We start from the raw sequence: 22,075 nt of genomic DNA on the forward strand, positions 1-22,075 counted from the left end.
TTTTATTCTTTATTTTGAAACAGGATCTCACTAAGTTTCAGAGTACCTCACTAAGTAACTAAGTATAAGCATGAGCCGTTGTGGCAGGGCTTATTTTTTATTTTGAAACAGGGTCTCATTACTTGCTGAGGCTGTCCTTAAACCTGCCATCCTCCTGTCTCAGCCTCCAAGCACTGAGATTACAAGTGTGTGCCGCCATGCCCGGCTGCCCTTTTTATTTTGAAAGAGAGTATCTCTAAAATGCTAAGGCTGCCAGGCATAGTGGTGCACGCTTGTAATCCCAGCATTTGGGAGGCTGAGACAGGAGGACCACAGTTCGCAGACAGCCTTAGTGAAGCCCTCTGCAACTCAGTGAGACCCTGTTCCAAAATAAAGAATAAAAAATAGGGCTGGGAGCCGGGCGTGATGGCACACCACTGTAATCTCAGCATTTGGGAGGCTGAGACAGGAGGATAGAGGTTCAAGGACAGCCTCAGCTAATTAATGAGGCCCTTTGCAACTCAGTGAGACCTTGTTTCAAAATAAAGAATAAAAATAGGGATGGGATGTAGCTCAGAGGTAGATGCCCCTGGGTTCCACCCCCAGTACCGCAATAAATAAATAAATAAATAAATAAATAAATAGCTGAGGCTGACCTCGAACTTGCTATCCACCTGTCTCAACCTCCCAAGCACTGGGATTACAGGGGTGCTCCACTGCACCCAGCTATCGGGAGTCCTTAGAGATGGTTTTGCACTTCTCCCTGTGAGCCTGTGTCATGTCACCTCTGTTTCCTCCTGGGGGCCACTAACCCAGAAGGTCAGTGTTTCCTAGGTCCGCTAGAAGACCTCTGGGCTGTGAGTTGGGCTGGAGGGTGTTCACATCTCAGCTCTTATCTGCCCCATCGCAGGTAGATCCAGAGGCTCCCTTGCAGGCAGGCGGAGAGCAGAGCTTTGGAGGCGGAGAAGCCCCTCCCCTGTCATCCCTCTACCCCAGGGACGGAGCGATCACTGCTCCTTTGTCATGCATTTCTCTCCCGGCAGCCCACGGGCCTCCGGGGGCAGGGGGAGGGGCAGGGTGAAATCCCCTACACCAGGGTTTCTCAGTCATTGCCAGCATCTAGCTCCTAGAGACCCCCTCCCAAGCCAGCCCGGAGCGCCCCTGATGTCTGGTTTCCCAGCACCCCCATGCCCCGACTTCCCACTCAATCACCCTTGGTTTTTATTTTATTTTTTTGGAGGAGAGAAGGCAGCTACTGGGGATGGAATTCAGTTGCATTCTACCTCAAAGCTACATTACAGCATGTGTGTGTGTGTGTGGGTGTGTGTTACTGGGAATTGAACTCGGGGCATTCTACCTCTTGAGCTACAGCCCCAGTCCTTTTTTTTTTCTTTGTGGTCCTGGAGATGAAACCCTGTGGCATTCTATCTCTGAGCTACACCCCCAGCCTGATTTTTTTTTTTTTTTTTTTTGGCAGGTCTAGGGATGGAACCCAGGGGTATTCAACCTCCGAGCTATAGCCCCTGCCCTATTTTTTATTCTTTATTTTGAGACCCGGTCTCACTGAGTTGCAGAGGGCCTAAGTAGCTGAGGCTGTCCGCAAACCACAATCCTCCGGTCTCAGCCTCCCGAATGCTGGGGTTACAAGCCTGCGCCACCACGCCCTGCTCCCAGCCTGATTTTTTTATTCTTTATTTTGAAACAGGGTCTCACTAATTTGCAGAGGGCCTCACTAAGCAGCTGAGACTGGCTGATAACCCAGATTTTCCTCCCAAGTACTGGGATTACAACCGTGTGCCACCACGCCTGGCTTTTTTTTTTTTTTTTTTTTTTAAAAACAAGGTCTTACTAAACGGAGAAGGGCCAAGCTAAATTGCTGAGGTTGGCCACAACCTGCAATCTTCCAGCTCTCAGCCTACTGAGTACTGGGATTATAAACGTGGGCTGCCATGCCCAGGTCCTTATTTATTTATTTATTTTTTTATTTTTATTTTTTCTTGTGGTACTGGGGTTGGAACCCAGGTGCCTTCTACCTCCAGGCTACATTCCCAGATCTATTTTATATATTTTTGGAAACAGGGTCTCACTAAGCTGCTGAGAGCCTCACTAAGTGGCTGAGGCTGGCTTCAAACCTGCGTGATCCTCCTGTTTCAACCTCCCAAGTTCTGGGATTACAAGTGTGCGTCACCACGCCTGGCTCTCCTTATTTTTTAATATTGAAACAGCATTACTAAGTTGCTGAGGGCCTCACTAAATTGCTGAGGCTGTCCTTGAACCTGCTCTCCTCTTGCCTCAGCCTCCCACTTCACCAGATCATGGGTGTAGGACACCACACCCGGCCGGCCGCCTTGTTTTTAGGATTCTGATTTGTAGTTGGGCCTGGGCAAGAGGCCCATCTCCTGCATGACTGCCTCAGGTCTGATCTGGGACTTGAATGTCAAGTCAGTTTGTCTGCAGTCCTGGCGAGTCCCCCCTGGGGTGCCCAGGGCTGCAGGGAGGTGGAAGTCTGCTCCTGGTCCTCCCCACCCTCCTGCGAGGCCTGCTGGGTAGGCAGCCTCACTGCCCTGGACTGGCTCTCCCCATCCCGGCCTTGTACTTCCTGCCCCTATGGGGCCTGCAAGAGACCGGAAGCCTGTCTGGGTCCCAAGACCAGGCTTCTTGATTCTCCTGGGCCTTAGAATATCAACAAACACCTCAGATCCCCCAAAGCAACTTGGGACTATCCATACAAACTCTGAACACATACCTTTACAACAGGTCAACTGTTAAGACCCTTCCAGAGTCCTGCCTGCAGACCAGGGAGGCCAGGTGACAGCCACCGCCTGGCTGCAAAAGGGTACAACTGTTGCTGTGAGCAGCCATCCCTCAATGGGGCTTGGGGGTACAGTTTGACAAGCATTCTACCTCTGAGCCACACCCCAGCCCTATTTTATTCTTTTTTTTTTTTTTTTTTCCCACAGTACTGGGGATGGAACCCAGGGGCATTCTACCTCTGAGCTACACCCCCAGCCCTATTTTTTATTCTTTATTTTAAAACGGGGTCTCACTGAGTTGTAAAGGGTCTCACTAAGTAGCTGAGGCTGGCCGCGAATCAGGACCCTCCTGTCTCAGCCTCCCAAATCCTGGGATTCCAAGCATGCACCACCATGCCCGGCTAAGTCTTGCTTGTTTCTAGTTTGCACTTACTGAAGCTGAAAGCCTCAAGTGTGTGGCTGGTCTAGAGGGTGTGTGACTCTGAAATGGCAAAGTCCCAGAACTCCAAAGTTACCAACCTGCAAAACAGCGTCCCTCTCCATCTCCACTCCAGCTGCCTCCCAAAATGCCTGGAATTCCCTTCTGATAAACCTTTACTCTGCTCCAAGATACAGACTTTCTGTCCTGCACGTCACTAGAGAAGTCCTGCTGCACCCCACCCTTTAGCTCCTGCAGCAAGGCTCCCTCCCGAGTTCCCAGCATGCACTGTTCACTCCATGATGAACAGAGCAACTTTGTGAGCTCCTGCCTCAGCCTCCCAAATGCTGAGATTACAGGCACGTGCCACAACTCTGGCTAGAGCATTCTACCATTGAGCTATACCCTCAGCTGCACTTGATTTATTTAATTAATTAATTTGTTTGTGTCTGGTACTGGGCATGGAACCCAGGGGCCTTCTACTTCCAAGCTCTATCTCCAGCCCTATTTTTTCTTTGGAAATAGGATCTCACTAAGTTGCTGAGAGCCTCACTAAGTAGCTGAGTCTGGCTGTGAACCTGCGATCCTCCTGTCTCAGCCTCCCAAGGGCTGGGATTACAGGGTACACCACCATGCCTGGTCCAAGCTCATTTTTTAAGCAGCTCCTTTTTTAAGAGTCTCAGCCGGGCGTGCGCACGCTTGTAATCCCAGCATTCGGGAGGCTGAGACCGGAGGATCATGGTTCGCAGACAGCCTCAGCTACTTAGTGAGGCCCTCTGCAACTCAGTGAGACTCGGTTTCAAAATAAAGAATAAAAAAAAAAAAAAATAGGGCAGGGGGTGTAGCTTGGAGGTCAAATGTCCCTGGGTTCCATCCCCAGAACCACAAAAAAAAAAAAAAAAAAAAAGAAGGAGCCTTAAACTTGCCCAGGCTGGCCTTCAACTTGAGATCTTCCTGTAATTTAAGTAGCTGGGATTACGGGTACACAGAGCTGAACCCAGCAAGCATCTATAATATTTTATGCATCTGCTAATAGATTTTTTTTTACCAAAATGAACATCACTTAGGACCCAACCCTATTCATCTTGGCATCCATTTGCCAAGCAGGCTATACCCCCAGACCTATTTTATTTTTTATTTGGAAACAGGGTCTCCCTAGACTGTTTAGAGCCTCACTAAATTGCTGAGGCTGGCTTCGAACCTTTGATCCTCCTGTCTTTGCCTCTCAAATACTGGGAATACAAGTGTGTGCCACCACACCCAGCTCTAGGGATTGAATTTAAGAATCAAATATGTCAAGATGTGGTGGTATGTGTCTTTAATCCCAGTATTTGGGAGGCTGAGACAGGAGGATCACACATACAAGGCCAGTGTACAGTAACTTAGAAAGACACTATTTAAAAAGAAGAAAAAAGGGGGGGGGACTAGGAAATGTAGTTCAGTGGTAGAATGCCCCTGAATTTAATTCCCAGTACCACCTAATAAATATCTACCCTCAGCCAGACTTGGTGGCACATGCTTGTAATCCCAGCATTTGGGAGGCTGAGACAGGAGGATCATGGTTCGCAGCCAGCTTCAGCTACCTAGTGAGGGTCACTGCAACTCAGTGAGACTGTGTTTCAAAATAAAGTATATATATATGATATATATATATATATCATATATATAATTCTTATATATATGATTCATATATATATATATATGGCAGGGGGTGTAGCTCAGAGGTAGATGCCCCTGGATTCCATCCCCAGCCCTGGGGGAAAAAAAAAAAAATGTACCGTCAAAGCCAGGTGGGACTCATCTGTTGTCCTAGTTAATAATGAGGCTGAGGCTAGAGGTCTGGTGGAGCCTAGGAATTGGAAACCAACCTGAGCAACCTACCAAGACTGGGAGACCCTGGTTCCCAAAACAAACAAACAAACAACAAAAAAAAGAAACAAAGAAGCTTTTGCCCCTCTCTCTCTCTCTCTCTCTCTCTCTCTCTCTCTCTCTCTCTCTCTCTCTCTCTCTCTCTCTTTGGTACTGGGGATTGTGACCAGAATAGTATTCTATCTTCAAGGTACATTCCCAGTTGCTGAGGCTGGACTTCAATTTGTAATCCTCCTGTTTCAGCCTCCCAAGTGCTGGGATTACAGGCATGTGCCACCACACTCAGCCTTTTCTTCTTCTTCTTCTTTTTTTTTAGTACTGGGGATTGAACCCAGGGGCATTCTACCTCTGAGTTACACCCTCAGCCCTATTTTATTTTTTATTTTGAAAGAGCATCTCACTAAGTTGCAGAACGCCTCCTTAAGTAACTGAGGCTGGCTGTGAACCTGCGATCCTCCTGTCTCGGCCTCCCAAGAACTGGGAGGCCATCATGCCTGGCTCCTAGCTATTTATTTATTTATTTATTTATTTATTTATTTATGTGGTATTGGGGTTGGAACCCAGGAGCATTCTGCCTTAGCTACACTCCAGCCTTATTTTTTTCTTTTTCTTTTTCTTTTTTTGGGGGGTATAGCTCAGAGGAAGACTGCCTCTGGGTTACATCCTCAGTACTACAAAAAATAAATATATAAGGAGAAGGAAAGAAAGAAATAAAGAAAGAGAAAGAGAAATAGGGTCTCACTAAATTGCCGAGGTTGGCCTCCAACCTTGATCCTCCTATCTTAGCCTCCCAAGTATTGAGCTTACAAATGTCGCCACCACCAGGCTTCAGCCTCTTTATTTCTGGAGAAAGTTCCTACGGTGGACGGCTGTGGGTGGTGAGTATTCTCAAGTGGTCTGATTATGTTTACAAACAATGGAAGCTGTTCCCAATCTCCACAGTTTCCTTTCCCTCCCCTGGTCCTTATCAGGTGTTATTGTTGGTCAGTTGTTTGCAGGCCATGTGGATTTATAGTTTCACCTTTGGGGCTGAAGTGCCAAGTTTATCTTGAGCTCTGGGAGTAATCCATCAGTGTTTCTTTACGGGTCAACAGCCTGGCTCTGGGGGCCTGAGACCCTCCTGTCTACAGGGAAGATCGCGGGGAGGCCAGCCAGGGCTGTGAGGGCTGGGAGAAGCCTTAACTGAGGGAAGTCTGGGTGCGTTTAACCAGTGGGATTCAAGTGTGGTTTTCCATGTGTTTGTGTGTGTGTGTGTGTGGGGTAACTGGGAGACTGAACCCAGAGCCATTCTATCTCCAAGATACACTCCCAGCCCTATTTATTTATTTATGTATTTAACGATACTAAGGATGGAACCCAGGGGCATTCTACCTCCTAGCTACACTCCATCCCATTTTTTTCTTTCTTTTGAAACTGGATCTCACTGAGTTGCAAAGGACCTCACTAAAGTCACAGCCTCCCAAATGCTGGGATCACAAGAATGCACCACCACGCCCAGCTCCTATTTTATTTTTTATTTGGAAAGTGGTCTCTGTAAGTTGCAGAAGGCCTCACTAAGTTGCTGAGGCTGGCGCTGAACCAGTGATCCTCTGGTCTCAGCCTCCCAAGTGCTGGGATTACAAGTGTGCACCTCACACCCACTTTACTTATCCTTTTTTTTTTTTTTTTAGCGGTACTGGGAATGGAACCCAGGGGCATTCTGCCTCGGAGCTCACCCCAGCCCTATTTTTTAGTCTTTTTAGTTTTTGAAACAGGGTTTCACTGAGCTGCAAAGGGCCTTGGCTAAGTAGCTGAGGCTGTCCCTGAACTGCAATCCTCTGGTCTCCGCCTCCCGAATGCTGGGATTACAAGCATGTGTCACCACGCCCTGCTTAATTGTCCTTTTCAGTATCTTCTCTTCTCCTTTTCCTTCCTTCTCTTTTTCCTCCACTTCTTCCTCCTCCTCTTCCCCCTCTTCCTCCTCTTTCTAAATGTGTGTGTGTGTGTGTGTGTGTTTTCGGGGGGGGGGGTGGTTCTGGGGATGGAACCCAGAGGCATTCGACCTCCAAGCTACACCCCCCCTGCCCTATTTTTTATTCTTTATTTTGAAACCGGGTCTCACTGAGTTGCAGAGGGCCTTGCTAAGTAGCTGAGGCCGTCCACGAACCGCGATCCTCCTGGCTCAGCCTCCCTAATGCTGGGATTACAAGCGTGCGCCACCACACCCGATTTACCTTATTTTTTTATTCTTTATTTTGAAACCGGGTGATTTAGCAAGACCCTGTTTGAAAAAGCAAAGCAAAGCAAAGGTGTGTGGTATGTTGACTCGCCCATAATCCTAGTATTTGGGAGGCTGAGACAAAAGGATTGCAGGTTCTAGACCAGCCTTAGAATTTATTTTTTTGGTAGTACTAGAGGTAGAACCCAAGAGCTTTTCTACCTCTGGGCTATACTCCCAGATCTAGTTTATTTTTTATTTTTTATTTTTTATTTTTTGGGTGGTACTGGGGATGGAAACCAGGGGCCTTCTACCTCGGGCTACACTCCCAGACCTATTTTATATTTTATTTGGAAACAGGGTCTCTTAAACCAGTTGAGGCTGGCTTCGAACCTGCACGATCCTCCTGTCTCAGCCTCCCAAGTGCGGGGATTACAAGCATGCGCAACCACGCCCGGCTCCCAGATCTATTTTATACTTTATTTGGAAACCGGGTCTCACTAAGTAGCTGAGGCTGGCTTAGAACCTGTGCAATCCTCCTGTCTCAGCCTCCCAAGCGCTGGGATTACAAGCCTGCGCCACCACGCCCGGCTTCAGCCTTAGAAATTTAACAAGGCCCTCAGCATCTTAGCGAGACTTTCTTTCAAAAAAAAAAAAAAAAAAACAAGTGGGGCATGGTGTTGCATGCCTGTAATCCTAGTACTTGGGAGACTGTAGGTTTATGGCCAGCCTCAGCAATTTAAGTCCCTGTTTCAAGCTCAGAGCGCCCTCTAGTGCTCAATTGGCCTAAGCATGTGACAGGCAGAAAAGGAGGCCCGTGAGTAAAAAATAAGAGCGAGCCCTGAGTATCCTCAGTCCTCAGGGGCACCTGTTGAAGCCAGATTGTTGCCCTAGTTTTAGGGTCCTCACTGTGAGCCCATGCTGTGAGCCCCGTAAATTTGCTCAGATTCGTTAGACTATGCAAACCCATATCTAGATCAAAAGGACTCTTGTGCCAGGTGGGGTAGCACACGCCTGTAATCTCAGAATCTCAGTATTTGGGAAGCTGAGAAAGGAGGATCCCAGGTTCAAAGCCAGCCTCTGCAGTTAGCGAGGCTCTCAGCTGTGATAGTTTTTGTTGTTTTGTTTGATGTGGTACTGGGGATCGAAGCCAGGAGATCTCTACCACTGAGCAGATTATTTCTGACCCCTCCCTTCTCTCTTTCTCTCTCTGTCTCTCTGTCTCTCTCTTTCTCTGGTACTGGAGATTGAACTCAGGAGCATTCACCTTCAGTGCTATACCTCCAGCCCTATTATTTATTTATTTTTATTATTTACTTATTATTACTACTTTTTCTTAGGTACTGGGACAGAACCCAGGAGCATTCTACCTCCAAGCTACACCCCCCCCAGCCCTATTTTTTATTATTTATTTTGAAACAGGGTCTCACTGAGTGGTGAAGGGCCTCACTGAGTAGTAGCTGAGGCTGTCCACGAACCGCAATTCTCTGGTCCCAGCCTCCCAAATGCTGGGATTACAAGTGTGCGCCACCTCGCCGGGCTTTTTTTATTCTCTATTTATTTTTTATTTATTTTTATTATTATTATTATTATTTATTAATTATTATTATTATTTTTTGGTGGTACTGAGGTTCCTGGAAACCCTTCTGCCTCCGGAATACACTCCCAGACACCTATTTATTTATTTATTTATTTATTGGTGGTACTGGGGGTGGAACCTAGAGGCTTTCTACCTCCAGGCTATACTCCCAGACCTTTTTTATATTTTCTTTGGAAACAGGGTCTCACTAAGTTGCTGAAAGCCTCACTAAGTAGCTGAGACTGGCTTCGAACCCGTGCGATCCTCCTGTCTCAGCCTCCCAAGCACGGGGATTACAAGCGTGCGCCACCACGCCCGACAGACACCTATTTTTTATGTTTTTATTTGGAAACAGGGTCTCTTAAGCCAGCGCGGCAGGCTTCAAACTTGTGCCATCCTCCTGTCTCCACCTCCCAAGCATGGGGATTGCAAGCGTGCGCCACGACGCCCGGCTTTTATTCTCTATTTAGAAACAAGGTCTCACTAAGTTGTGGTGGGCATCACTAAGTAGCTGTGGCTGGCCAGGAACCTGTGATCCTCCGGTCTCAGCCTCCCAAATACTGGTATTATTAGCATGTACCACCATGTCTGGCGCCTATTATGTGTTTATTTATATTTGTAGTACTGGACATTGAACCCAGGGGCATTCTACCTCCGAGCTACACCCCCAGCCCTAATTTATTTTCATGTTGAAACAGGGTCTAGTTAGACTGACTCACTTCTTGCTGAGGCTGTCCTCGAGTCTACCTGCGGTCCTCCTGTCTCAGCCTCCTGAGTCCTGGGATTCCAGGTGTGCGCCGAGACACCCGGACTCCCTTTTTCTTGACTGAGTCCATTGGGACAGGTCAGGTGAAGGGACCAAGGCCCCTCCTGTGAGTTTCCTAGGCAGTACCGCAGCACCTGGCCCACGTTATGTAGGGTTTGGTGAAAGTCACTCTAGTCTTCAATGGAGGACACAGTTGGGGTTCTAATTAGGGTGTCAGCTTTTCTGTTGGCCTCAGGGCAGCAGATTAGTTAGCAATTAAAACACTCCTTCGGAGGCAACGCAGTGGCATCCCTTGAAAGTAAGACACCGAGGTCTCTAAAACACATACAATTTTTTTTTCTTTTTGCGGGTCTGAGAATGGAACCCAGGTTCATTCGACCTCCAAGCTACACCCTCTGCCCTATTTTTTTATTCTTTATTTTGAAACAGGGTATAACCAAGTTGCAGAGGGCCTAAGTAGCTGAGGCTGGGCAGGAACCACTATCCTCCAGTCTCAGCCTCCCAAATGCTGGAATTACAAGTGTGCGCCATCACGCCCGCTTAAACACATACAATTTTTTTTAGAAGAACATATTATCTCCTTTTTCCCATTCTGCTTCGCCAATAGCCTACCCACCAAAAAGCAGGTACTGGCCCGTTAGTTATCTCTGCCCTGTGAGCCTGTTTGTGAGCCTTTGTTCATCCGCACAAGGTCAGAGGGCTCTTCATCATTGACCAAAATGTGTTACTTAGTTGGCAAGGTCCAGGGGCTGTATGGTAGAAACCTGCTTTCTTAAAAAAAAATTTTTTTTTGGTAGTACTGGGGGTGGAACCCAGAGGCTTTCTACCTCCGGGCTATACTCCCAGACCTATTTTACATTATATTTGGAAACAGGGTCTCACTAAGTTGCTGAGAGCCTCACTAAGTAGCTGACGCTGGCTTTAAACCTGTGCGATCCTCCTGTCTCAGCCTCCCAAGCGCGGGGATTACAAGCGTGCGCAACCACGCCCGGCTTTTCTTAAAATTTAATTAATTAATTTATTTATTTATTTATTTTGGGGGGGTCTGGGGATGGAACCCAGGGACATTCGACCTCCGAGCTACACTCCCTGCCCTATTTTTTTTTTTTTTATTCTTTATTTTGAGACAGGGCCTCACTAAGTAGCCGAGGCTGGCCACAAACCACAATCCTCTGGTCTCAGCCTCCTGAATGCTGGGATGACAAGCGTGTGCCACCACACCTGGCTTGTTCTTAAATTTTAAAGTATGTATTGTCTACTTAAGTCCTTGTGAGTTTTCACTTTTCTTTATCTTCTAGAAGTTGCTTGTTATGTTGAAAACTTAAGGCGTGGTGGCACACTGTAATCCCCGCGCTAGGAGGCTGAGACAGGAGGATCGCACAGGTTCGAAGCCAGCCTCAGCTACTTAGTGAGGCTCTCAGCAACTTAGTGAGACCCTGTTTCCAAACAAAGTATAAAATAGGTCTGGGAGTATAGCCCGGAAGTAGAAAAGCCCTTGGGTTCCACCCCCAGTACCACACACACATAAACTTACTTTATAATAAAAGAAACACAGGAATATAGTCTTTCAAAGTATAGCAGACATGGTGGCCCATACTTGTAATCCCAGTATTTGAGAGGCTGAGGCAGAAGGATTGCAGGTTTGAGGCCAGCCTCAACTACTTAGTGAGGCTCTTTGCACACACTTGTAATCCCAGCATTTGGGAGGCTGTGATTATTTTTCTTAGTATCTTTTTGTGGAAGAAGAGGAAGACAGCGTCGTCTGCGGGGGGGGGGGGGGATCAGGTGAGGAGGGCGGCAATGCCTGGAGATGCAGGGCCCCATCTGGGGCTCAGAGAGAGGTGGAGGTGACTGGCCTTCTGGAGCAGGGCGTGGAAGTTGGAGTCTTGTGGGGGGACAGTCGTGTCTCCAGGCGCACCCTTCATCCTGCTCATTGCTCAGCCAGGCGGGATGCTTGACGTCCGGCTGCACTCGGTCCGCACTAGCTTAGAAAGCAGTACATGTGTTTCCGATTTCAGCTGATGATCTAGTTTTGTTTAGTTTTGTTTTGGGTGCTAGGGATTGAACCCAGGGGCATCTACCTCTGAGCTACACCCCAAGCCCTTCCATTTTGATATTTTATTTGAAACAGGGTCTCACTATATTGCTAAGGCTTTGCTTGAACTTGTGATTCCTGTTCCGGCCTCCCAAGTGCTGGGATTACAGGCAGGGCCACCACAGCCCTGGCCTGGTGGGTGATCTGAAGAGCGTTTCCTCCAGGGCCCGTGTCTTAATGCACAGGAAATGAATCAGTCCCTGGGGATCCCCGTCCGGGAGGCTCCCTGTAGGACCCTTGGATGTGGCCACCGAAACGCCAGGGTGCAGAGGGTGGGCAGACGACCTCAGGCTGCAGGGTCTCAGGAAGCCCCCTACCCTGCACTGGGAACGAGACCCCAGCGGGCTGAGGGCTGTGGGCTGGCTGAGCCCCTGTTAGGAATGGGGCAGGAAGGCGGGGCAGCCTCAGGGGAGCTGTAGCCCTCAGGGAGGAGCTGCATTCCCAGGGGCAGGTGGGCCAGGCAGGAGGGAGGCCGGCCAAGTGCAGACTGGGATCCTGGGAGGTGCAGTGGGTCAGGGACTCTGGGCCTCCTGGGCACGGGGTGCTCCCAGCCAGGGGAGCCACACACCACGGGTAGGGACCTCTTTCCCTGCTGAGTCTGCAGGGCCCCCGGGGCTTCCTGGTGGGCTTTCCTGTGAGGAGCTGCTGGCTTTCCTGGGAGGGCTGCTGGGCTGCAGGAGAGAGCCCCGCCTGGCCAGCTCCTGCCTCTGCAGGAGGAGGCTGCAACCAAGGGGAGAGGGGCTTGTGTGGGCCCCAAGCCCAGGCCAGCAGGACCGGGAGGAGGCCCTGAGGCTTCACTCCTGGATCTTGTCTTGAGACCTGTGGCCCTTGTGTGATGGGTGGAGGATGGGGACAGGTGACTCTGGTGTCAGAGAGTAGCCTTGGGTAGGGGCAGTGGGAGAAAAAAGTAGGGGCATTTCTTTCCTCAGAGAAGGGGCAAATCTGGAATTGGGGAGACTGAGAATTCCAGAGGGAACGGAAAGCAATATTCTGCAACCAGTTGACCCCTGGCTGGCTTCTCTTCTTCCCCTTAGACCTCAAGCGCCATCAAGTCCTGGATCAACAGCTCCTGGCACCAAGTGACCCCAAGGGCACCAGGCTGCTAGAGCTGTGTCCTCAGCTCCCTGCCCCAGCACTCCATCTTGGTGCCTCAGTGTCCTTAGAACTATAGTGGGCAAACAATGTTTTTTTTGTGTGTGTGATACTGAGGATTGAACCCAGGGGCATTCTACCTCTGAGAAATATCCCTAGCGCCCTCTCCTCTCCTCTCCTCTCCCTATCTATCTATATATATATTCCCCCCCCCCCAGGCATGGGGATGGAACCCAGGGGCATTCAATCTCTGAGCTACACCCCCTGCCCTGTTTTTTATTTTTTTTTATTTTGAAACCGGGTCTCACTGAGTTGCAGAGGGCCTCACTATTTAGCTGAGGCTGTCTGCGAACCGCGATCCTGGTCTCAGCCTCCTGAATGCTGGGATTACAAGTGTGCGCCACCACGCCCAGCCTTAGCCATATTTTTTATTCTTTATTTTGAAACAAAGTCTTACTAAGCTGCTGAGGCTGGCTACCTTCAATCCTAGCCGGGCGTGGTGGCGCACGCTTGTAATCCCAGCATTCAGGAGGCTGAGACAGGAGGATCACGGTTCATGGACAGCCTCGGCTACTTAGTGAGGCCCTCTGCAACTCAGTGAGACCTGGTTTCAAAATAAATAATAAAAAATAGGGCAGTGGGGGTAGCTCGGAGGTTAAATGCCCCTGGGTTCCATCCCCAGACCCACAAAAAAACAAAACAAAAAAACCTTTAATCCTACTGTCTCAGCCTCCCAAGTACTGGGATTGCAAGCATGCACCACCATGCCTGTCTCAAACAAAGTTTACTAATGTTATCTTAAAGTTAATAGAGTTAACATATGTGAAGCTGGGCATGGTAGCACATGTGTGTAATCCTAATACTTGGGAAATGGAGACAGGAGGACTGCAGGTTCAAGGTCATCCTAGGTAATTTAGAAGATCATATATATATATATATATATATATATATATTTTTTTTTTTTTTTTTTTTTTTTTTTTGCTGGGAGTTGAAACGAGGGGCATTCTACCTTCAAACTACACCCCAGCCTGCTTAATTTTTTTTTCTTTTTTTGCGGGTCTGGGGATGGAACCCAGGTGCATTCGGCCTCCGAGCTACACCCCCTGCCCTATTTTTTATTCCTGCCCTATTTTTTATTCTTTATTTTGAAACTGAGTCTCACTGAGTTGCAGAGGGCCTCACTAAGTAGCTGAGGCTGTCCGCGAACTGTGATCCTCCAATCTCAGCTTCCTGAATGCTGGATGCACCATCAGGCCCAGCTTATTTTTTGAATTTTGATACAAGATCTCACTAAGTAAGGGAGGGCCTTACTTAGTGAGTAAGGTTGGTTGTGGACCTGCAATCCTCCTATCTCTGTCTCCCAAGTAATGGAATTATAGGCATGTGCTATTATGCCTAGCTGAAATTTTTGTTTTTGTTTTTGTGTGTGTGTGTGGTACTGGAGGTGGAACCCAGGGGCTTTTCTACCTCCGGGCTATACTCCCAGATCTATTTTATACTTTATTTGGAAACAGGGTCTAAGTTGCTGAGAGCCTCACTAAGTAGCTGAGGCTGGCTTCGAACCTGTGCGATCCTCCTGTCTCAGCCTCCCAAATGCTGGGATTACGAGCGTGCGCTGCCGCGTCCAGCTCTCTGGCTCTGAGTAGGAACTTCTGTATGTCGGGAAATCAGTGGAATTTTAGCTCAGGTTTCTCTCAGGGTTCTCAACCCATCCTGCAAAGTGCAGGATTGGATTGAGCCATGCCAGCAGCAGGCCTGATCTCCAGGTTGGCCTCTGCTCTGGTCATGGGAGTGGAGCTGTCATGGTGGGAAGGACAGCCGGAAGCCACTAGAACTGCTTCTACCTGGAAAAAGGACACTTGCACTCTGGACAGATTACAGAGAACAGTGCCACCAAGAAGGACTCGGAAGCCGCCGGGCTGGTGGTGGCCAGCAGAGCCCCAGCCCACCCATCTGTCTGGCCTGAGAAGGAGAAAGAGGATCTTGGAGAAGCGTAATGGATTATTAGAAGTTATTGGTTATCACACTGGGGGAGGACTCCTGGGGGAGGACTCCAGTTGCAGTGCTGGATGACATGAGGGTACATGGCTTGATCAAAGCTGCGCACTGCTGGCACCTGAACAACCAGGAAGATGCCTGATGCTCCATTGCTGGGTATCAGGCCACCAGACGTGGCTTGCATTCATTCAGTTTGTAATAACAGAAGTACACATGCACTGTTTTATTTTTTTCTTTTGTGGTACTAGGGATAGAACCCAGAGCATTCGGCTTTAGAGCTACACCGAAGACCTATTTGATTTTTTTTTAAATTTGGAAACAGGGCCTCCTTAGTTTGATGAGAATCACACTTAACTTGCTGAAGCTGTCCTCAAACCTGTGATCCTCCTGTCTCAGTCTCCCACGTACTGGAATTAGAGGCGTGTACCACCAAGCCTGGCTTGCTTTCGTCTTCATATTGTGAAATTCTATACAGCATATACATATGTGTATATTTTCCTATGTATATATTTATAATTAACCATCCAGAAGTTGGGCATGGTGGCGCATGCTTGGAATCCCAGCTTTTGAGAGGCTTGTGGTTTGTGGACACTAAGTTGCCCTCTGCAACTTAGTGAGACCCTGTTTCAAAATAAAGAATAAAAAATTAGGGCAGGGGGTGTAGCTCGAAGGTCGAATGCCCTTGGGTTCCATCCCCAGACCCGTAAAAAAAATAAAAAATAAAACTAACCAGCCAGACTCACTTTCCATGATCTAGACCTGTTGGCTCGGCTTCCTGCATCAAAAGCATAGGATGAGGAGTCACTTGAAAGAATGTCATCATTTTCTTTTTTCACTTTGTGGTACTGGGTTTGGACTCGAGGCCTCATATATGTTAGGCAAGTGTGCTACCACTGAGCTATGTTCCCAGCCTCTTTTAATTTTTATTTATTTATTTATTTATTTATTTATTTATTTATTTATTTTTGGAGGTGAAACCCAGGGGCTTTTCTACCCCCGAGCTATACTCCCAGACCTATTTTTATACTTTTTTTGGAAACAGGGTCTCACTAAGTTGCTGAGAGCCTCACTAAGTAGCTGAGGCTGGCTTCAAACCTGTGTGATCCTCCTGTCTCAGCCTCCCAAGTGCTGGGATTTTAAGCATGCGCCACCACACCCAGCTCTCTTAATTTTTAAATTATTTGTTATTTAAAGTATTTATTTTTTGCCGGGCGTGGTGGTGCACGCTTGTAATCCCCACGCTTGGGAGGCTGAGACAGGAGGATTGCACGGGTTCGAAGACAGCCTCAGCTACTTAGTGAGGCTCTCAGCAACTTAGTGAGACCCTGTTTCCAAATAAAATATTTTAAAAAAAGGTCTGGGAGTATAGCCCGGAGGTAGAAAGCCTCTGGGTTCCACCCCCAGTAACACCAAAACTAACTAAATAAATAAATAAATAAATAAGTAAATAAAGTGTTTATTTTTAAGCCGGGTATGGTGACGCATGCTTGTAATCCCAGCATTTGGGAGGCTGAGACCAGAGGATCACGGTTCATGGACAGCCCAGCTACTTAGTGAGGCCCTCTGCAACTCAGTGAGACCTGGTTTCAAAATAAAAGAATAAAAAATAGGGTGGGGGTGTAGTTCAGAGGTCGAATGCCTCTGGGTTCTATCCCCAGACCTGCAAGAAAAAAAAAGTATTTATTTTTAATTTATTTATATTGGGGGTTGAATCCAGGGGCATTCTACATCTGAGCAACACCCCTAGTCCTATTTATTTATTTATTTATTTATTTATTTATTTATTTAATTTTGTGTGTGTGGTACTGGGGATGAAACCCAGAGGCCTTCTACCTCCAAGCTATACCTCCAGCCTATGTTTGTTTGTTTGTTTTTTTGTTTGTTTGTTTTTGTGGTACTTGGGATAGAACCCAGGGGCATTTTACCTCTGACCTATACCCTAGCCCTATATTTCATTTATTATTTATTTATTTATTTATTTATTTATTTATTTATTTTGCAGTACCAGGGATGGAACTTAGGGGCATTCTACCTCTGAGCAAACCCCCAACCTGATTTTTTATTCTTTATTTTGAAATAGAGTCCTACTGAGTTGCAAAGGTACTCACTGAGTAGCCAAGGCTGGACTTGGACAGCGATCCTCCTGTCTCAGCCTCCCAAGTACTGGGTTTACAAGCATGAGCCACCAAGCCTGGCTTATTCTTTATTTTGAAACAGGGTCTCACTGAGTTGCAAAGGGCCTCACTAAGTAGTTGAGGCTGTCCATGAACCATGATCCTCCTGTCTCCGCCTCCCAAGTACTGGGTTTACAAGTGTGGGCCACCACACTATTTATTTATTTATTTATTTATTTGTTTATTTGTTTATTTGCGGTACTGGGGATGGAACCCAGGAGCATTCTACCTCTGAGCTACACTCCCAGCCCTATTTTTTTATTCTTTATTTTGAAACAGGGGCTCACTGAGTTGCAAAGGGCCTAAGTAGCTGAGGCTGTCTGTGAACCGCGATCCTCCTGTCTCAGCCTCCCAAAAGCTGAAATGATAAGCATGTACTACCACACCCGGCTCTTATTTTTTATTTTGAAATTGGGTCTCACTAAATTGCTGAAGGTCTGATTTCATTGCTGAGTCTGGCCTCCAACCTGTGATCCTCCTGACTCAGCCTCCCACAGAGCTACCATGCCCAGCTTCCCAAGGGTTTTGCTTGCCTTTCCCTTCCACAAGAATCACATTTATCCATCACACTGGTGACTTTACACTTATGGACAGCTCATCTTTTACAGGATATGGAGTCCTCTGAGATTAAGGTCAAAGGAAGGTAGGGTTGGCGGCCCACCTCAGCAACTGAGGCCCTCCGCAACTCAGTGAGCTTCCCAAACACTGGGATTACAGGCCTCCTTCTGATATTATCCAGAAAGTCAATTTGATCCTTCCCAGACAGTTATATGAAGGCATTCATTGTGAATGCACCGAAATCGTCCCTGGACACTAGGCGTCAGCAACCTGCACCGCTCACAGTTGCTAATGAACAACAGGGAGCTGGTCTCTGTAGGACTGTGTGTGGTGCTTGCAGGCAAAATTGTTCGTTTTTATTTTATTTTATTTCACTGTGAATCTGGGGATGGAGCCCAAGGGCATTCTACCCCCAAGCTACATCGCTAGCCCTATATTTTATTTTTATTTTTTGAAACAGGGTGTCTCTAGGTTAATGATTCCCACTATTTGCTGAAAGTGTTCTCGAACCAATACTTCCTGTCTCAGCCTCCTAAATACTAGGATTATAAGAGTGCACCACCATGCCTGGCTCAATTATTTCTAGGTGTGTGTGTGTGTGTGTGTGTGTGTGTGTGTGTGTGTGTGTGTTACTGGGGTTCCTGGAAGCCCTTCTACCTCCTGGGCTACACTACCAGACCTATTTTTTTATTTTTAGAAACAGGGTCTGGCTTCGAACCTGTGCGATTCTCCTGTCTCCGCCTCCCAAGCGGGGATTACAAGCCTGCGCCACCACGCCAGGCAATTATTTCTAGTTTGAAGAGGAATTCCCACTGGGTGTGGTGGCGCTGTGGCAGTACTTGGGAGGCTTGGGTAGGAGGATCACAGGTTCAAGGCCGTCGTCAGCAATTTAGTGAGGCCCTCACAGCTTGGACTATATTTCACAGTAAAAGATTGAGCTGGGCCGGGCGTGGTAGCGCACGCTTGTAATCCCCCGTGCTTGGGAGGCTGAGGCAGGAGGATCGCACAGGTTCAAAGCCAGCCTCAGCTACTTAGTGAGGCTCTCAGCAACTTAGTGAGACCCTGTTTCCAAATAAAGTATAAAATAGGTCTGGGAGTGTAGCCCGGAGGTAGAAAACTCCTGGGTTCCACCCCTAGTACTAACAACAACAACAACAACAACAAAAAATAGGGCTCCAAGGTAAGCCCTCTCTGCCATCATATTCCCTGGGCTGAGGCTTTTGCTAGAAGAATTCAGGGGTGGGAGACAGTTATGGAGTCCTAGCACAGGGAGAGGAAATCCACAAAGTGAAGGAGAGGTGCTGGGCCCAGCCTGGGGTTTTCAGAGGTTTCCTCAGCCTTGGGTCGGGACTCAGAAGTTGTGACAGGAGGGCTCAGCATTTGGGTGAAGAAAACCCCAAGTCCTGTCACAACTCTGTGGCTCTCGGCTCCAGTGGGGTGTGTGGGGCGGGCGCGGGGAGCAAGCGCGGGGACTCCCCATCGTCCTGGAGTTTCACTTCTTCTCCCAACCTGTGTCAGGTCCCTCTGCCTGGACACTAATGACGTAAACTCTATTCCCTCTCCCATTGGTTGTCGGGTTCCGAGACAGCCAATCAGCACCGCAGTGGCTCCCTGTTATAAACTCGGCACAGCCGCCTGGACTCTGCTCAGCCGCCTGGGCTCCTCCATGACGTCGAGGATGGCGGTCTTGGCCCCCCGAACCCTGCTCCTGCTGCTCTCGGGGCTCCTGGTTCTGGCCGAGACCTGGGCGCGTGAGTGCGGGGTCGGGAGGGAACCGGGGTCCGCGGGGAGGAGGAGCCGCCGCCCGTGTGCGCCCCGCGCCCCCTCCTCCCCATCCCCTCTGCGCCGCCCGCCCCGCGCCCCGTCCTCCCGAGTCCCGCGCCCTCCTCCCTCCGCCCACCCCGGGGCCTGCGGGGGAGGTCGCGACTCAGGCGCCCCGTCCCCAGGCTCGCACTCCATGTCGTATTTCACCACCGCCGTGTCCCGGCCCGGCCTCGGGGAGCCCTGGTACATGGAAGTCGGCTACGTGGACGACACGCAGATCGCGCGCTTCGACAGCGACGCCGCGGACCCGAGGGTGGAGCCGCGGGCGCCGTGGATGGCGGGGCTGGGGCCGGAGTATTGGGACAGAAACACGAGGACGGCCAGGGCGAACGCGCAGATTGACCGAGGGAACCTGCGGACCCTGCGCGGACACTACAACCAGAGCGAGCGCGGTGAGTGGCCGGCGGGCGCGGGGACCCGGGGCTGGACCAGGGCGAGGGCGCCCCGAGCAGAGACCCTCGGCCGGACCCGGGGACGGTCAGGGAGGCTTCCCGGCTCATCTTCAGTTTAGGTGGGAATCCCCGGGGCGGGGCGGAGGAGGGGGCGGGGCTTGAGTGGGCGGGGCTAACGTGGGGGCGGGGCCAGGCTCTCACACAGTCCAGTGGATGAAAGGCTGCGACGTGGGGCCCGACGGCCGCTTCCTCCGCGGGTACTATCAGGAGGCCTATGATGGCGCGGACTTCCTCACTCTGAACGAGGACCTGCGCTCCTGGGCCGCGAAGGACGCGGCGGCTCGAATCTCCCAGCGCAAGTGGGACGCGGAGGGTGTGACTGAACAAAACAGAGCCTACCTCGAGGGCACCTGCGTGGAGTGGCTCCGCAGATACCTGGAGAACGGGAAGGAGACGCTGCAGCGCGCAGGTGACAAGCCACAGGGCGCCTCCGCCTGGGCTCGGGAGCAGGGGCCGGGTCTCCAGAACTTTCTAGAGATTATCCTAGGTGCCAGAGAATGCAGGAAAACCTATCCTGACTGTAATACTGCCGCTCCCTCCCCAGCTCACTGGCGCGGGGAGGAAAAGTGGGCTCATATTTCACAGCCTGTACCAGAGAGGGGCCCGCCCCAGCGACCCCCTTTCCCTCAGGGTAGTTAAAAGTCTTTCAGGAGGGAAGGAGGGAAGATCCCTGCAATAAGCCATCAACAGTTCCCTTTGACACTGAGTCAGATCTTTCCCAGCTTCTTTTTTTTTTTTTTTTTTTGGTGGTACTGGGGGTGGAACCCAGAGGCTTTCTACCTCCGGGCTATACTCCCAGACTATCTCTCTCTCTCTCTCTCTCTCTCTCTCTCTATATATATATATATATATATATATATATATATATATATATATAATTTGGAAACAGTGTCTCCCTAAGTTGCTGAGAGCCTCACTAAGTAGCGAGGCTGCGTGATCCTCCTGTCTCAGCCTCCCAAGCGCAGGGATTTCAAGCGTTCTCAAGCGTGCGCCCGGCTCTTTCCAAGCCTCTATCTGGAGCATCCCCGGCACCTGTCTTTGGAGGTCTGACTCTAGTCTTTCTGACCATCCAGATACTCCTACCCTGGGTTGGCTACTCTGACTCTAGGACATTCTAGAGAAGAGATTAACCCAGATGCCAGTGTCCAGGCTGGTATTTGGACTTTGCCTTCACTTAACCCCAATTGTTGTGCCCACTGCTAAGATGGCCACATGAGGGGTGCCAGAAGAATGCAAAGCGTATGAATTTTCTTCTCTGCCTCAGACGCCCCAGAGACACACGTGAGCCGCCACCCCAGACCTGACGGGGCCGTCACCCTGAGGTGCTGGGCCCTGGGCTTCTACCCTGCCGACATCAGCCTCACCTGGCAGCGGGACGGGCAGGACCAGACCCAGGACATGGAGACTGTGGCCACCAGGCCCGCGGGGGATGGAACCTTCCAGAAGTGGGCGGCTGTGCCGGTGCCTTCTGGGGAGGAGCAGAGATACACGTGCCACGTGGATCATGAGGGGCTGCCCGAGCCCCGCACCCTGAGATGGGGTGAGCAGGGCTGTGGGCACAGAGCCTGGTGTCAGGAGAGCGGGAGGCGCCCGGGACCTCGGCAGGGTCAGGGCTGAGAGCTGGGGTCACCCTGCCCTCCCTCTTTCCTTAGAGCCTCCTCAGTCCACCCTGCGCGTCGTGGGCATCGTCGTCGGCCTGCTTGTCCTTGGGGCTGCGGTCACTGGAGCCGCGGTGGCTGCTGTGAGGTGGAGGAGAAGGGATGCAGGTGAGGAGGGCGGGTCTGAGCGTTCTTGCTCAGGCCCCAGGACCAGTGTCCTCTGCCTCCTTAGTGAGGAGCGCCACCCACACACCCTGCCTGCCAGCTGGGGCCCTGTTTTCCGACACTTCTTGTCAGGCAAATGGAGACAAGGTCACATTTATCCCCTGCTGACGTGATGATGGGACCTGATTCCAGCAGGGAGAGAGGTCGGGGACATCCTCGCGGAGGACTGGCTCCAGAAGGGCACCTGGTCCTTCTCCTGCGCGTCTGCCTCCTTCATGCCTCCTGGTCCTTCCCTGGGCCCGCGCCACAGTTCTGGAAACTTCCCTGGGGTCCATTATTAGGGGGTTCCTTTAGACTCTCAGGACCCTGCCTCCTCTCTGGCCTCTCACAGGTTGTTTTCTTTTCACAGACAAAGAAAAAGGGAGATACGCTCAGGCTCCAGGTAGGTATGGGGTGGGGCTGATCCCAGCACCCTTGGGTGCTAATGATGGGAGTCCAGCGGGTCACCCATACTTCCTCTTTTGCCGTGTCTTCTCCGGGCTCTGATGAGATCTTGAT

General features: G+C 49.9%; 1 protein-coding gene across 1 annotated transcript; it reads left to right on the forward strand.

The window, feature by feature from the left end:
• Positions 1 to 19,156: 19,156 nt before the first annotated feature.
• On the forward strand, positions 19,157 to 21,858 carry LOC308273285 (HLA class I histocompatibility antigen, alpha chain G-like; the record flags this gene model as incomplete). The annotated part of the gene is made up of 6 exons (XM_080710366.1): positions 19,157 to 19,229; positions 19,425 to 19,694; positions 19,888 to 20,163; positions 21,019 to 21,294; positions 21,407 to 21,529; positions 21,713 to 21,858. 6 exons carry the CDS (start codon positions 19,157 to 19,159, stop codon positions 21,856 to 21,858), a joined length of 1,164 nt encoding a protein of 387 aa, XP_080566492.1.
• Positions 21,859 to 22,075: the final 217 nt, after the last annotated feature.

Source organism: Muscardinus avellanarius, assembly GCF_963383645.1.
Source record: "Muscardinus avellanarius genome assembly, chromosome: 14".
Taxonomy (NCBI): domain Eukaryota; kingdom Metazoa; phylum Chordata; class Mammalia; order Rodentia; family Gliridae; genus Muscardinus; species Muscardinus avellanarius.